This window comes from Stomoxys calcitrans, chromosome 4, assembly GCF_963082655.1.
Source record: "Stomoxys calcitrans chromosome 4, idStoCalc2.1, whole genome shotgun sequence".
In the NCBI taxonomy this organism is placed as follows: domain Eukaryota; kingdom Metazoa; phylum Arthropoda; class Insecta; order Diptera; family Muscidae; genus Stomoxys; species Stomoxys calcitrans.
In genome coordinates, this window is record NC_081555.1 from 81,816,664 (window position 1) to 81,833,582 (window position 16,919).

General features: G+C 35.9%; 1 protein-coding gene across 1 annotated transcript; it reads right to left on the minus strand.

Moving 5' to 3' along the window:
- Positions 1–4,439: 4,439 nt before the first annotated feature.
- LOC106089021 (protein disconnected) lies at positions 4,440–15,535 on the minus strand. Its single transcript, XM_013254764.2, has 2 exons — positions 14,538–15,535; positions 4,440–6,740 (listed from the first exon to the last, which is right to left on the minus strand). The coding sequence occupies exon 2, from the start codon at positions 6,683–6,685 to the stop codon at positions 5,255–5,257; it is 1,431 nt and encodes a 476-aa protein (XP_013110218.2). The 5' UTR covers positions 6,686–6,740; positions 14,538–15,535; the 3' UTR covers positions 4,440–5,254.
- Between the last annotated feature and the right edge of the window lie 1,384 nt (positions 15,536–16,919).

A 16,919-nucleotide genomic window follows, 5' to 3' on the forward strand; every position in this document is an offset into this window, starting at 1 on the left:
GGGTTCCGCAGAAATCGCTCTACGGGAGATTTAATGACATCTCTGTCGCAACGTTGGAGTCGCTCTATTCAACATTTTGATGTGAGCAAAAATTCTTTTTTGGTCCATAGACAGGTTAAGTTCGAAGATGGGCTATATCGGAATATACCTTGATATAGCCCCCATATAGACCAACCTGCGGATTTAAGGCCTTCGTCCCATTAAAACAACATATATTATCCGATTTAGCTGAAATTTGGGACAATTGTGTTATACTTCTCGACATTCTTATTAAATGCGGCCTAGATCGGTCCAGATTTAGATATAGCTGCCATATAAACCGATTTCTCGATTTAAGGTCTTGGGCCCATAAAAGACACTTTTATTGTCCGATTTCGCTTAAATTTGGGACAGTATGTTGTATAAGGCCCTTCGAAATCCTTGTTTGATGTGTCGCATTTCTTGTCCGATTTCACTAAAATTTGGCATATCTAGTTATTTAAGGCCCCTCGACATCTCCGTCCAATACGGCCAAGATCGGTCCAGAGTTGGATATAGCTGTCATATATACCGATCTCCCGATTTAAGGTTTAGAGCCATTAAAAAGCACATTTATTTACCAATTTTGCTGAAATTCGACTCAATGAGTTGCGTTAAGCCCCTCGACATTCGTATCGGGAATGGTTAAGATCGGTCTATATTCCGATATAACTGTTTTCATAAGCGTAGAATGTCTTCTGAGGGTGGGCTAAGCATCTCCAGCAAAATTAGCAAAAAAAAAGTTGTGTAAGGCTCCTCGACATCCCAGCTCAATACGGCCCAGGTCGATCTAGATTTGAATATATCTGCCGTATATACCGATCTCTTGATTTAAGTTCTTGGGCCATAAAAGTTCGTTTAATGGGCTATGTTTATATATAGCTGCCATATAGAAAAACCTCCCGATTTAAGGTCTTGGACCTATAAAAGGTGCATTTATTACACGATTTCGCTGAGATTTGACACAGTGAGCCCATGTTAAACATCATGGGTGAAGACATAGCCAATGATGTGATGTCTTCATACTTCTCATCATGCTCCTCCTTCTCTTCATCCTAAATTTTGGATAAAAATGAAAACTTTAAAAAAGCGCCGTAGTCTACTCCTTAATATCTTTAATTTTGTACACATATTGCATAGGGTTAAAGGGCGTCCAAAATACACAAGATATCGTAGGTCCTTCCCAGGTCGTATTTTTATTTTTTGTTTTTACATATGAGTAATCTAAACGCTAATACATTTCATATTGCCTAGGTTGGGTATGACCCCCATTCTTTAGTGTTGGTTATAAAATATAGCATTTTTAAGTGCCCGGAGCCGACTCCTGAGTCTGAGGCGAGCAATTTGCCTGGAATCGGAGGCGAGTCAAAATTGCTCGAATCCGCTGTCCTGGTTTTAATAAAAATAAATAATTGATATTGTTCACATTTAACTAAAACTGTTTATTTCATCAGACTAAACTGCGGGTAAAACAGGCTTCTAAAAATGAAAGATAGATTGTCGTTTCCATAGGGATCCTCTCTTCGTTGTCGGAGACACCGTCTGTCAAGAGTTATACAAGTAAAATAATCTATATACTTATGTAAAATGAGTCCTAATACATACCAATTTAAGCATTTTGTGTACAAAACCACGAAGTCTAGATACACATGTTTTATCTTCCAAGTCAATAGAATTTTTCCAAGTCAATATAATATCTACACTGATAAAAATAATTTAGAAAAAAACAACTTTTGCCGCAAAAGCGACGACGAATTTTTTTAATTTTCCTGCAACAATTTAGTTTGAATCTCAACGACCCAAAGTACAAATTTGTTGTTGAAAGACACTCGCCTTGCATATAACAACAACAACAACACTATTATTCGAAAGCAAAAAAAAAAACAAGTAAAAAGGCATTAAGTTCGCCCGGGCCGAACTTTGGATACCCACCACCCACCTTTGGATACCCAAAATTGGATAACTTATGGAACCAATATTCGACACGGATATTGAGTGGTGTAATAAGTATAAGTTACTGTTCAATTTTCATTAAAAATTTCAACAAAATCTGGTAGTAAATAAAGCTTTTATGAGCTTCAGATCCTTAATCGGCACATCGGTCTATATGACAGCTATATTTATATAGTTTATACAGTCCGATCTGTACCATATTTGGGTCGGATGGCGGGTGGCCTAAAATTACTAAATGTTTCAAATTTCATCGAAATGAGATAAAAAATAAAGCTTTGATTCGCTTCAGACCCTTTATCGGGATATCGGTCTGTATGGCAGCTATATCTAAATATAGTCCGAGTCGAACCATATTTAGAATGAATTTCGGGAGAACTAAGACTACCCACTGCTTCAAATTTCAGCGAAATCGGGTAATAAATAGAGCTTTAATGGGCTTCAGATCCTTTATCGGCATTCGGTCTATATGGCAGCTATATCTTAATATAGTCCGATCTGAACCACATTTGGCTACTATTTTAGGAGGATTAAAACTACTTAATGTTTCAAATTTCAGCAAAATCGTTTAAAAATAAAAGCTTTTATGGCCTTTAGACCCCTTATCAGGAGATCGGTCTATATGGTAGTTATACCTAAATATAGTCCGATTTGATTGATATTTAGGTCAGATAACAGGAGGCTTAAAATAACCTTCTGTTTAAAATTTCGGCCAAATTGGGTAATAAATAAAACTTTTATGGGCTTCAGACCTTTAATCGACTGATCGGTATATATGGCAGCTATATCTAAATATAGTCCAATCTGAACCATATTCGGTTCCTATGTTAAGAGGCGTAAAACTACTCAATGTTTTAAATTTCAGCGAAATCAGGTAAAAAATAAAGCTTTAATGGGCATTGGACCCTTTATCTGGGAATCGGTCTATATAGCAATGCAAATTGCAAATTTTTCCCATGAACATTCCATTAAGGAACAGGGGCAAACTTCTCACATATCAATGAGTGCAGTCCGATTCAAGTTTTAAGCTCAATGATAAGGGGTCTCCTTTTTATAGCCGAGTCCGAATGGCGTGCCGCAGTGCGACACCTCTTTGGAGAGAAGTTTTACATGGCATTGCACCTCACAAATGTTGCCAGCATTAGGAGAGGAAAACCACCGCTGAAAATTTTTTTCTGATGGTCTCGCCAGGATTTGAAGCCAGGCTTTCAGCGTCATAAGCGGACATGCTAACCTCTGCGCTACGGTGTCCTAACCTAACTATAGTCCACTTGGATCCATATTTAGGTGAGATATCAGGAGATAACTCTCTGTTTCAAATTTCTGCAAAATCGGGTATTAAATAAAGCTTTTATGGGCATCAGACCCTTTATCGACAGATCGGTATATATGGCAGCTTTATATAAATATAGTCCATTAGGGACCATATTTTGGTCAGATGCCGGGTGGCCTAAACTACTCTCTGTTTTGAAATCGGATGAAAAATAAAGCCTTTATGGGCATTTGACCCTTTACCGGAAAATCGGTCTATATAGCAGCTATATCCAAATATATTCCGATCTGGCCCGTTCAAGAACTTAACCAGCGTGCATTAAAAAGACGTATCTGTGCCAAATTTCAGCTCAAAATCTCAATTTTTGAAGGCTATGGAGCGATTACAACAGACGGATTGACAGATGGGCATCGTTAAATCATCTTAGAATTTTACAACGATCCGAAATATATATACTTTGTAGGGTCGGAAATTGATATTTCGATGTGTTGCAAATGGAATGACTAAATGAATGTACACCCTATCTTACAGTGGTGGGTATAAAGACCATTTTACCAACGACACCACACATGTGCTTGATGTGCTGTTCAGCTTTGGTGTATGTGGTTGGTGGTAGTTTTATTTTCTTAGTTCGTCTCGCGCTACTTGCTGTCGTTCGTTTACTGCCGGACTCGGGGTTTTCTCTGCCGCTCTCATTACTTTCTCTTAAAAACAAATATTAATCATTTTGCCTCTGCTGAGGATTGATCTCATTATCTCATGTTTGGCCTGTGTTTGCAAGTCTTGAATGGCATGGGAGTTTGGTGCGCTACAAGGTAGTATGCCTTTTTTACAACTAATTCAATTAATTTTCTGCAATTTTGGTGATTTTAGTTTTAGTTATTCAAGATTATCGTTGTCTTCAAGGATTTCTGGCCAACCCAGAAACAATGTGCGGTGTGCATAGGGAATACCTGTTATACAATAAAAGTGTTTATACATGTAACTGCATGAGAACAGAATAAAGTGGTCCGCGGCAATAATAGGCACATTTGCCAACCCAGGCATCACATTATCCCCAACACAATCCTAACCGTCATTATATTTAGTAAAAAAAAACAACTTTCAAATTAATTTTTTAAATTTATGATTTTTTATAATTTATTTGATTTGATTTTTTATGTAAACAATTTCGTTCTTGTTTAATTTTTTTTTTAATTTTCGTTATTAATTTATAAAATTGGCTAAAATTATTTGTTTTGTTGATTTTTGTTTTTCACAATATTAATAATAATAGTAAAGCATTTGTAATACTAATTTATACTAAAATAAAAACACATTTGCATTTTGTTTTCTTCTTCTTTGTAGAAATTAGCGATTGAACGCATATTCATGTGTATGTGTATTTGTGTTGATGTTAAAACTATTAAACAAATTTTTTAATATATTTTAAATAGAAGATATATGTTACACATTTCAAAAATAATTAGAGGAGGCGCACAATGAAATAACTGAAAGTAATACAGGTGATAATAATAGTAGTGGTAATAATTTACATTAATAAGAGAAATAATATCATGAGTAGAAACATTTTGTTGTTTCTTTTTTTTTTAATTTTGAATAAAAACGTATACACTTTGTTTAAAGGAAAATAAAAGCAAAAACTAGGAAACAATTGTGACAAACATGAGGAAACATAATATACACAAGATATTGCACAAAGGCTATAAAGAGGAAGGGGAATTTACACTTTTTTAATTTAAAGCAAGTTTTGAGAGAACGTAGATTTGTTGCATTTTTGTAAAATATTGCTGAATACTTTCGTAGGTAAAATGATGATTTGGCTTAAATCTAGAGAATTGTTTATGTACACACAAGTATCGCTTAAAGAGTTTTCTTCCTAGCTATTTACAACTATCATTAAGTTTTCGCACACTTTACAACAAATTAACATTTAAGTAATACACATTTGAGGTAACAACCTAAAGCGAGTTTTGTAATCTTCGTCTTGACCACTCATCCGAGCATGTCCATCTACACCGATATCGCATTTGTGGACATTTCATTGTACTGCTGAGCTTGTTGTTGCTGCTGTTGTTGTTGGCTTTTGGCCTGAGAGTTTAAAAGCATAGAGCGGTATACCTCGGAAAGCAAATTCCACATGGGAGGTGGTGAAGTGGCATCAGCACTGACTGAGCTATCGGAAGATTCTATACTTTGGCTTTGTGCTGCGGCGGCCGCCGCTGCTGCCGCAAACATTTGTGATTGCAACAGTCTCAATTGTTGTTCTTCGGCGGTGAGGGGTGAATTTTCAATTTGAGATTTTTTACTAGGCTGCGAGGCGGAGAGATCCAGACAGTTCGATGCTTCTTCATCCTGTTCCATTTTGATGGTCACTGGTGAGGTGTGGCCGCAGGACATTTCAGATTCACTGCAGGATCTTTTGCGTTTACCCAACAAATTGTCCATGGAAAAGCTATGCGAAGTTTTGGCTGCAGTCGAGGTGGAAGACGAGGCGGAAGGGCTGGCCGAAAGTCTTTCGTGGGAGCTATGGATATGGGCGGAACGTTTGTGCAGACTAAAATCTAGCGGCTCATTGGAATCCTCCGAAAACGTAGAGACAGGTTTGACTTCCTCATCTTCAATGGACACTGAGATCAGTTCTTCCTCCTCTTCCTCTACATCGTGCCCTTCTTCATCGACTTCGCGGCAATAATCATCAACATCACTGTGACTACCTTGACTAGCACTGGAGCCTTGCACATCTAGGACGTAGCCCTCATCATCATCATTGTCGGAGTTATTGGAAGCACCGCTTGAATGATAGGCTGGAAGTCTTTCGTTGCCATGGCCCAACATATGCTGGAAGTTTGGAACAGCTGAGGCCGAGGAGAAATCACCAAACATTGCAGAGGGATGAGGAGCACCCGGGAAGGCCGAGGAAGGCATAAGACCTGGGAAGGCTGAAGACATACCCGGTCCTCCAGGTAATAAACCTGCTGGGCCAATGGGGAAGACGGGGAACTGTTGAGCGGTGCGGCCATCATGAGGTGAAATTTTACGCCTGATATGAGGAGAATGTAGCTTGGGATTGGGATTTGCACTGTGCCGATTACGAGAACGTCGCGATGAAAACACCATGTTGCAACCTTCAACGGTGCATTTGTGCATTTCTCTTAAATGGACCGCAGAGAAATGAATCTTCAGAGCTCCTTTATCGCAGAAAGTCTTGAAGCAAATGGAGCATTGTACACGTTTTTTACCGGTGGCGGGATTAATATATTGACCACCCATATTGACGGGAGGCGAACCCCAGCGTTTGGGTTTCATCAACGAGTTGGCTCCCATGGTGGGTGATGTGGCTGGCGAGGTGGTGGCTGAGGATGAGGATAAAGCTGCAGCGGCAGGTGGATGATGACCCAACAAATATGCAGGTGGCATAAAGGCTGTCATTAAATGTTCCATTTTTGGTAGAGTTTTCAAAGGGTGTGAAGTTCCTAAAAGACTGTGTTGAGAATATCTGAAAAACAAAATTAAAAAAAATGGGATTAAAATTTGTTCTATGTTTTGAAAAACAAAAAAACAAGAATAAAAAAAATCAAACCAAGTATATTTCCTTAAACCAGGCAAGTCTTCTATTCAATGTCATAAAACACTGGGAACCTTTTTAAATGACCATAAAAAGTTTCCCCTATAACGCATAAAACCTCAGCTTTTATATCAAACTCAGTAGCTGTAAAACTCCAGATTTAGATTTTCCCTGTTTATTTTTAAAGATTCCCATTCATGTCCATGTCTGCAACTAAACATCAGATAATTAAAATTTACATGCTGACTTGCTGTGCTACAAACATCAAGATGCATGTTGAGGTTCCAGAATCTCGGTATCAGTACGTAAAATAACATGGAAATCAATATAAATGTTAATGATCTACTACTGCGGGATTGTAAACGATAATAAATCATTAAAGTCAAACGATACATAAATGGTCATCTTTATTCTGGGTTTGACAACTACAGAGGCAACAGAGCAGACTGTGCGTCAGTGTGGTAAGGAAAGTAAACGGTTGTCATTAAAGGTGACAAAAAAGACTATGAGCACCCCAAGGCAAGGGAAATGTTTAAGCCACTGTAAAATTTCTTGGGGAGCCATAAAAGTGAGCCTCCAAAAACCCATATACCCCGAAAGGTTTGAGGTCGGCTCTCATTTACAAGGGATTAAAGATTATTTTTCTCAACTCCTGCAGGAAAACGGATTTTTATAACTTTTGATTTAATTACTATTTAGCAACAGTTGAAGATCGATGTTGTTCAGATTTAACGATCAACACGCAAGTGAGCAAAAGAAAAGAAACTGACTGAAGATGATGAAAACGAAGACAGAAAAAAATGTCATTAAATCAAAACGTCACTGGGAACAGGAAATCCATACAACACAATGTGTGAACTTTCAATAAGACGACAAAACACAACAAAATAACGCAACGCACAAAAAAATCATAAATCGAACTATCTTTTTGTCCGTCCACTCCTCTGGCGATCGGTCATATCTTTGGGTGACGGTTACCTGCCTGTCTGCCTGGCTATTTTTCGCTCCAACACGATTTTTTTTTAATAACTATAATTATTGGCCGTTGTATGGGGACGCGCCGTGGAGACATCAACATCTACCAAGTCCATATACCTATATGAAGTAAAAAAAAAATCAAACTTGTTTTCTTCTTTTCATCTCTATCTGTAAAGCAAATGACAATCAATACATCAAGAGGTAAATATAATTACAGCATATCTTTTTGGCCTGCTGCAAGTCTTGGGAGTGTGAGTTGATGTGAAGACAGATATCATAAAAAGCAAAAACCAGACTCTAGACAACAAGCTGAGGGTGAGAGATGCTTTGGGTGGTTGTGAACACGAAACTAAAAATTGAACAGACATTGACATGTCGTGAAAGAGTTGAAGTGAAACCATGTAGAAAAAATGTCCCAACTTTAATGGCCGCATTGTCAATAAAACGTCAAGGAGATTTTTATAATAGCCTTAAGGCCTATATAAATGACACAAGGAGAAAGGCAACATAAAATTTGTAAAGAAATATATTATACATGTTGAATGAGAAGGATTTGTATAAAAATTGAGTTTTTTTTATTAAGGCACTTAAAAAGTAAGGATACTTTTTGAAAATTAAGCTAAACTCAAAAGAAAGGTAAAGGCGAACAAAAAGTTTACATATACACTCAAAATATTTTGTTGATAGCAAATAAGTTTGCTGCGTTGGAACAATCAGTTTTTACCATTATCAGATGTATCCAATATAGCCTAGTCTAGAGCCAGATCAATGAAATTCAAAGTTTGCCACGAACAGGCTAAGAAATGTCTCTTCCCAAGATAGGATAAACATCGAATCCAACGATAAACTGAAATTGAAATGAGACCCCAGCCCAACCACATTGTAATATTTCTACAGAGGCATGTTTAGATCGATCTTAACTTAGACCACAATAATAAAGGGTGATTTTTTAAGAGCTATAGGAAAGTTAAAAAAAGCATATAAGATTCAGAAATATGTATGAAATCTTTAATTGAATTGATAGTACGGTCCATATAATTCAATGTTTGAAGATTGTTTCAAGCAAATGTTCAACGTGACTGCGCCTTAAATGCTCCATCCGCTTAGTCTAATTTTGGCATACTCTTTCCAACATTTCGGTCAGTATCTCACGAATAAATGATTCAATGTTGTCTTCCAATGCATCAATTGAAGCGGGCTTGTCTATATCGCACGATCTAGGCCGCCAATTGACTGGCCCTGAACGTGAAATAAAATGTGTACCGATCTCGCCTCTCAAAAAGTTTATTATTACGCGTGCTGTGTGGCACCATCTTGTTGTAACCACATGTCATGCAAGTCAAGCTCTTCCATTTTGGGTAAAAAAAAGTTGGATATCATCTCACGGTAGCCCTCACCGTTCACAGTTACGTTACGACTCGCATCATCTTTAAAGAAGTACGGTCCAATGAACCCACCACCCCATAGAACGCACCAAACTGTAACTTTTTCTGGATTCATTGGTAGCTCTTGCAATGCTTCTGGCTGATATTCACTCCAAAATGAACAATTCTGCTTATTTACGTACCCATTGAGCCACAAATGAGCTTTGTCGCTGAAGAAGAAGAAGAAGCGGGCAATGAACTTTCTAAGCCAAGCACGCATTTTGATAATAAAATTCAAAAATTTGCAATCGTTGTTAGTTTTTTGACCATTCATGATTAAATTATAGCCCAAACTGAACTGAAACTGAAAATCACCCTTTATTTTGAAAATCATAAGACATATTGGTCCGGAAAAACTGTGAAATTGCAGAAAATGCTATGAATATGTTTATTAAGGATAAACATTGTTGTAAGAATAGCATCATACATGTCATTTTCCAAATTTTCACATTCTATTAAGGGATACTTCTTTCATATCAAAGTATACTAGGACTGCATTTATTGATAAGAAAGATGTATCCCTAGTTCAATAATATTGGTTTAATAATATTGGGTCTCCTTTTTTATGTCGAGTTCTAATGGCGTACCGCTTAGCGACACCACTTGTTAGATATTGGATACCTTACAAATGTCAGCGGCATTTGTAGAGGAATAATCACCGCTACGGAATTTTTTCTCATGTGTACGACTGGATTTGAACCCAGTCCTACGGCGTCATATATGGATTAGCTAACCTCTACGCCACTTTGGCCTCAATATAACATCGCCCATGCACTAATTGGACTCACTGTTTGGTAAACGGTTTTCGTAAAAGTCAAAAAAAAAATTTTAGTGGGGCTCTATGTAATGAAGTCAGAGCGGAAGTTCAAGGGATAACAAATTATATCAGATGATTGAAGTGAATCACATCAAAAAAAAAGTAAATGGATATAATATACCGTTGCCAGACTATTATGGTTTAGCAGAGTATGCATAAAAGACAGACATTTCAATTAGGATGTTCTCATCTGAGCTGCGAATAAACTTTGAAAGTACTTCAGAGTACAACTCGGGCAAGCCACTCAAAATAAGCAGAAGAGACCTAAATAACATGTGTTCTTACGGGGTACTCTTAAACCACACCTAAAGCGCAAATCTCTATTAAGAATAAGTAGTTATAGTAGAACATGTCCTTTGCCACTTTCCGTAGTTTGCTGGGTTAACGTCTAGGTTCCCAACTGAATTATGGGAAACTAATAGGAAACCCCACCCACGGAGGCCACCGTAGCGCAGAAGTTAGCATGTCTGCCTATGACGCTGAACGCCTGTGTTCGAATCTTGGCGAGAATATCAGAAAAATTTTCAGCGGTGGTTATCCCCTCTTAATGCTGGCAACATGTGCGAGGTACTATGCCATGTAAAAACTTCTCCTCAAAAGTGGTGTCGCTCTACGGCAAGCCATTCGGACTCTGCTATAGAGAGGAGGCCCCTTATCATTGAGCTTAAACTTGAATCGCACTGCACTCATTGATTTGTGAGAAGTTTGCCCCTGTTCTTTAATGGAATTTGCATAGGCAAAATTTGCAATTTGCAATAGGAAACCCACTAAGAAATATGCTATGGAAAAAGACTATTATACAGTATCAATAAAAAACCTATGGGCCATTCGAAGGATATGAATCTGTTAATAATGTGTCAATTTCTATTCAACCTAATATTTCAGGTTCTATAGAGTTTTGCAACATCTCAAATTATTGTAACATATTGACGAAAGAAACTAAAGAACAGGGACCTAGCCTCTCGACAACAATCTCGGTTTATCACTGTGGGTTCGATTGCCAATAGAGGTCTGCTATGTTGCTGCAGTGGTACAACAATATAAAATATACACTCCCACTCTTTACTTATCTAACGGAGGATTATTTTCTCTATTTTCCAAACAAACAAATGTATTTGCTCCAATTTTTGGCTCGGATCGGATCATATTTTAAAGGAGTAACCATAAAATCGCCAATCTCTATTTGGCACAAGGGTAGTAGAAGGTTCAACTCATATTAGACTTGGCCAAAAGTTTGCATATTAAGTTTCATTATATCAATTTCAATATCCCTGGCAAATAAAGATCAAATCGTTCTATAACCTGATTATCTCCCATACAAATTGAACTTCTTATTACACTTTCTGACCTCTAGTCGAAGAGCGGGGTTTTCATTCGAAATGTCGAATCGATCCATAGTCGATTTTCCGATAAGACTTATTGAAACCCCGAAGGAGTACATCTTTTCAGATCGAGTTGAAGTGGGGATTGAATTGATTGATTGAATTGATCTTTCCCTTCAACTTTGTTTGGCAACTAGAGGCTTCAATTTTATGTAAACATGATAAGATTTGGCATATGAAGTTCTGTTATGACCTCCCTATACCACGAAATGGTCCTGAGAGGATAGAAAATGCTCAGCATGATATAAGTTATATAAAAACCAGGCAGATCAAAGTTGTTTGTAAAGTCTTAAAAATTTACAAAAAAAGTTAAGCGGTCTTACTGAAAGGACCATATATCGTTATAAGTGTTCCTTATAAAAATATTCTTTTAAGAACAACAATTATGTCTTACACCTTAACAAAACATCGTAAAAACAAATATTTAATAAATAATTGAAGTTGACTTTGGTGTTTGCCTTTTAAACATTGTACTTGCTCTCTTAATGCATTTAGGATGATGTAATATATATTAAATTAATATCACCAAAGCCTGTTAATTATGGCCATAAGAAAACAAGCTATAATAATGTATTATCCCAACAAATTAACATATGTGTTACAAGTTTATAGTACTTATCAATGCAAGTGCACTTATAAATGTCAATCAGGCTTAAAATGCCATCAAACTTAAAACAAAACGAAGAGAGACATGTGCTTATTGTGGAAATGAAAGCGAAAACTCGAAATAAATCATAGTAAACATATTTACTTTAAGAACATTATGACAAAATTAAATCATAAGACATCACTATCGTTCAAGACAAATATGGAGTTACTGATTTATAAACCAGGAAAACAATTTTTCCCCAAAAATTAAATTTCCTTTCACATCTTATAAATGAATTAATTTTCAAAATGTGAGAAAATTCCAAAAAAAAAACAATTGCAAAAAAAAGAAAAGTGTAACAAATCATATTTTTTGTTTATATATTTGTGTTTTTTTTTATAAAATATTTATGGAAATATTAATATCAAGCTTAAGTACCAAGGTCAAAAGTCTTGAAATATGAAATCACCAAAAGCAAAACAAAAAAAAATCCAAAAACAAAATAAATCTCTCAAAAAATGAAAAACAAAACATACAAAATTATGAATATGACTAAAGCCTTAACAACAAGCACAGCCAGCCATAAGAGTTGAGTTGGCTGGTTTTGGTTGAAGAAAAAATGTTTTTCAATAAAGAAGTCAACAATTCAAATACTTAACATGTCAATCATTTGTCAAATTAAAAATCCAAAGTATATTTTTTTGGTTTTTGCTGTTGCTTTTCTGATATTTTCGGAACATATTTCCCAAAGTGTCAACAATCTCTGGGACAAGTTCGCCCCCTCTCCCCCATAACCCATAGCGAAGGAGATGCGGGACCAACAAGTGTGTTTTTTAGGAAGACTTTCAGAGATACAAATGTTAAGATTTCTTGTGGGGTTTCTTGTGTCTGTTGTGAGTTATAAAAGTTGTAATTAAGTAAGCTTGGCTACATGCCTTCTCTCAGTGTGATTTGTATCTGATCTCCAAGCTTGAGTTGTTACTTGTTTCTTGCTGTTGTTGCTTTTTATAACTACTGTAAAGATTTCTAGACTTAATTTACATATGCCATGTGCAGACAAAACGATTTTATGAAATTTTTTTTATTATTGTTTTTTTTAGACTTGGACTATCCACCGCATCCCGTTCACCGTCAAAGGTAAGTTTGGCTTTGAGTTATGTCTTTTGTTGTTTGTTTCGTGTGTGCGGAGCATTTGGGCCACGTTAAGATGGATTATGGTTGTTACTTTGGGCTCATGGTATGTTTGTTGTTGTTCTAGTATGTGAGAGAAAACATGCTGTTCCTTTGTTAATTTTATCTCCCTAATGGGTTCATAAAATCAACTAAATGTTGCGGTATTTTTTGTCTAAAGATTTTTTACGAAGTTTAATTGAGGATGTTTTTGAGAACTATTTTCCTTTTTTTACGAATTACAATATGGATAATTATTTTATATTGTCCAAGAAATGTGCCAATGAAGTAAGCAAATTTACTACATATTTTTAGAATATGCATATATTTCTTTCGATTTAAAGAAGAGCTGCCTAAATTATTAAAAAAAATAAAGAAAGCTGAATATTCTAATGAATTTAGAGGATGGTGAAAATACAACTTACTAAGCATTATTCCATAATTTTGAACTGAAACCATGTTATTAAATATTTTTAGCCAACAAAACAAGAAAAGCAAGATTTCTATATTTAAATGCATTATATACAAGCTGAAAAGCATACAGATTAGCTGGGTTTATAAGTGGATGAGTTACGAAAGTCAAATTGGCTCAAGAGAGTCCAGAAACCAAATCGTCAGACTGTTTATATGCAACTATCGGAATCATAGTTGAAGTAGGTGTTGAATGTCATAAGTGTGTTTTTAATAGCAAACTTCAGCCAAATTTAGAATATCTGTGAATTGGTTTATTAGGGAAATATACAGTTTTAGACCGTATTTTTTGTTAGAATCGAAATGCTTTAAAATACTTTATAAATCAAAGTTAAGCCGAATTGGACAAATAAATTTAAACATGTACGGGCTCAAGAAGATGAAGAATGTAAATTTCATGCCAGAACATATATGGGCTGAAGAAATTAAACTGGACAATCTTTAAATATAGAAGCTATTTATAAATATGCACCGATATGGTCCAATTGCAATCTCCAATGACTGGTAGACAGCTTTTTTCGTGTAAAAAAAAGTTTTATTATTAATAGAAAACCCTACATATCGCATAAAATTTTTAACACCTATGCTAATGGAAGGTACGTAGTCTTCTTTGCGTTAGCTCGTTATGGCCAAGAGGTATTTAATAAGCTTATTATAGATAGTACATAATTTGTTTTTTTTTTTTTTGTTATCTTAAATTGATTTTTTGGCGGTTTAAAAAAGACAAAAACCTTAAACCACCTTCTATTTAAAATGGCTATCGAAAATGGCAGTAGTTCAAATACTTGGTTTGAAATTCTAAAAATATGCCGACGGCCAATATAAAAAAACAATCGTACAAAGCCGACGGAAGGTAAACAAAAATTTTTAATAGGAATATATTAAAAAAATACCTACATTTTGTTGATAGAAAATATATTTCTATTAATTCAGCATCAATAGGAAGTCATATAGAACTTGCAGGAATCCTAGGCAATATACCGCAATCTCGATCTTTTTTAATGTACACACAAAATTCAAGTCAATATCAAATGTTTTAAGTATATCATAAAAATCATAAGTTTTTTTTAATATAGAATTTGTTTTTTTTACAATTTTTGGTTCATTATATTTTTTTCACTTTATAAGTTTTTCTTCTCAGTTTGTTTTTCTTTTTAGTTTAGTTTAAAAACCAGTTTCCTAAAAATTTTGTTGTTACAAATATTCTTCTGTCAATGTTTTTTTTTTTTAATTCGTTTTTCTTGCACTTTTCGAAAGACCACAAAAAAATTGTCCAACAGAAGTCGACGTGGTGTGTATTATGTCCACTTCTTGCGATGTCGTGGGTGACACTGAATGTTAAGTCGTCTACACTGATACACAAGAGCGCTCAATGAAATGATGATGAGGTTGATGTGATATACACTCAGTGGTGTTGTTGCTGCTCTGTGTGTTAATGGTAGCAAATATGGTGGTGGTGGTGGTATTGATGGTGCTTGCGATTTTATTGTTGTTGCTGTTCATGTAGTAGTAGTCCAAAAACAAGCATTTGGTTCTTATTCTTCGTCCTCTATTTTCCGTTTGACACTTTGGCAGATGAGAAAAAAATTTAGACGACAAAAAAGAGTATTCTCATATGGTGGTGGTATTATATCCAATATATACGAGCAGAATAAAAAGAGCACTCTCGTCTTTATACAAATTCTCGATTTTTGTTTGTGTATTTTTCTTTAACTTCTACTTCTTCTCGTTTTTAGTATCCGCCGCACTCCGTATCTTTTGGATTCACAAGATACGCACAAGACGACAAGTTCAACGCAACTGCCCACAAATGTCTCCAGCGAGTGACAAGCAACTTCGGCTCTAAGCGCACAACAGCGACACACATAGCACAATCAGTCAGAGTCACCACACACCAATACCACCATGAAAATTATTCTTCACAGGGGCCTCATGCTACTCACAGCTAACAGCAAGTCTACTGAGCAAGCACAACAACAGGAGTGCGTGTGTTCATTATTTTTGTCTCTTTTGCCTTTAGCACCGTAATGTACCATTATCACCATCACCACTACCATTGCACACTCAACATATTTACATTTATTGAGGGTGGGGGGAGCATACAAACAGAACACCACAGTTCATGTGACTCTCGTTGGGTTTTTAGGCATGAGTTCCCCTCCATTTGTATAGGTTTGTGTGATTATGGGTCGTCTAGAAGAGAGTATGTCGTTGCTGCTATATCCGTTGCTTTGTACCTAACCAATCTCCACGCCATTTGTATAGACGTCTCATGGTAGTGGTAAACAGTTTTTTTTTTCGAGTGACATTACTCACAGCGTGGTTTTCCCTCCCGGTCAAAAGCAAAGCAGAAAAAACGACACCACTTCTAAATGACACACACACACACATACAGTTCAGAAACAAGAAAATATCTCTTACGAAAATGTATAATTCTCTCTTTGTATTTTGAAGAAGCACAGAAAACCCATTCCCTTCTTAATGAAACATTTTTAAAAGAGTGCTAACGAATGCCATGAATGAATTTTAAAATGTCGATAATACAGTGTTTTTGAGCTATTTCATTGCAGAGCAAAATAAAAAGAGTACGCTTGAGTTGAGTATTTTTTTTCTGTATTGTCAGCGCTCATTGATGCTGGTCTGTTTTATATTAACGTCACTTCTCTTTGATAGTTCAACCATATATAATATCAACGATTGCTTTTGTTTATCTTACGTACCAAGAATACTAAAGCTAAAAATTTACATGGCTGCAGGATAAAAATAATCTCAATTGTGGACAAAAATATGTCCCAAAAACAAAAATAAAAAAAAAAAAAAAATGATAACGCCAACATATTTCCATGAAGTGAAAAATTGCTTAGACCGCGGGAAATATTTTTTAATTCTAAAGTTTTGCCGACGGAAAAACACATCCAATTGGATTTTAAATACGACGTGTAGTAAAATTTGTACGAAAACACTAAATTATATATAGGAAATCAATATTTTGATAACTTAAAAATGACAAGAAAGACCACCATTAGTTGGGCTACTCCGGGGGATCCGTCTATGTGGACACTATATATGTTAAATTCAGAACCTATATATCTGGGCGGTAGTTAGTCTGGGTGGTTGGTGTCCATACTTGTACTTCACATACCAAATTTTGGGCTAATCAGGCAAAAACTCAGGCTGTCAAGAGCTTAGGATGTAAAATGTTAGAATCGTTAAAAATTGGGATAATATTTGTTGAACCCAGTTCAACAACAATCTTTGCCGTTCTCCAAAATCTGCCCC

Bases quoted from the DNA above. Each gene is read 5' to 3' on its own strand.
- LOC106089021 (XM_013254764.2), bottom strand. From the start codon at position 6,685: ATGGAACATTTAATGACAGCCTTTATGCCACCTGCATATTTGTTGGGT.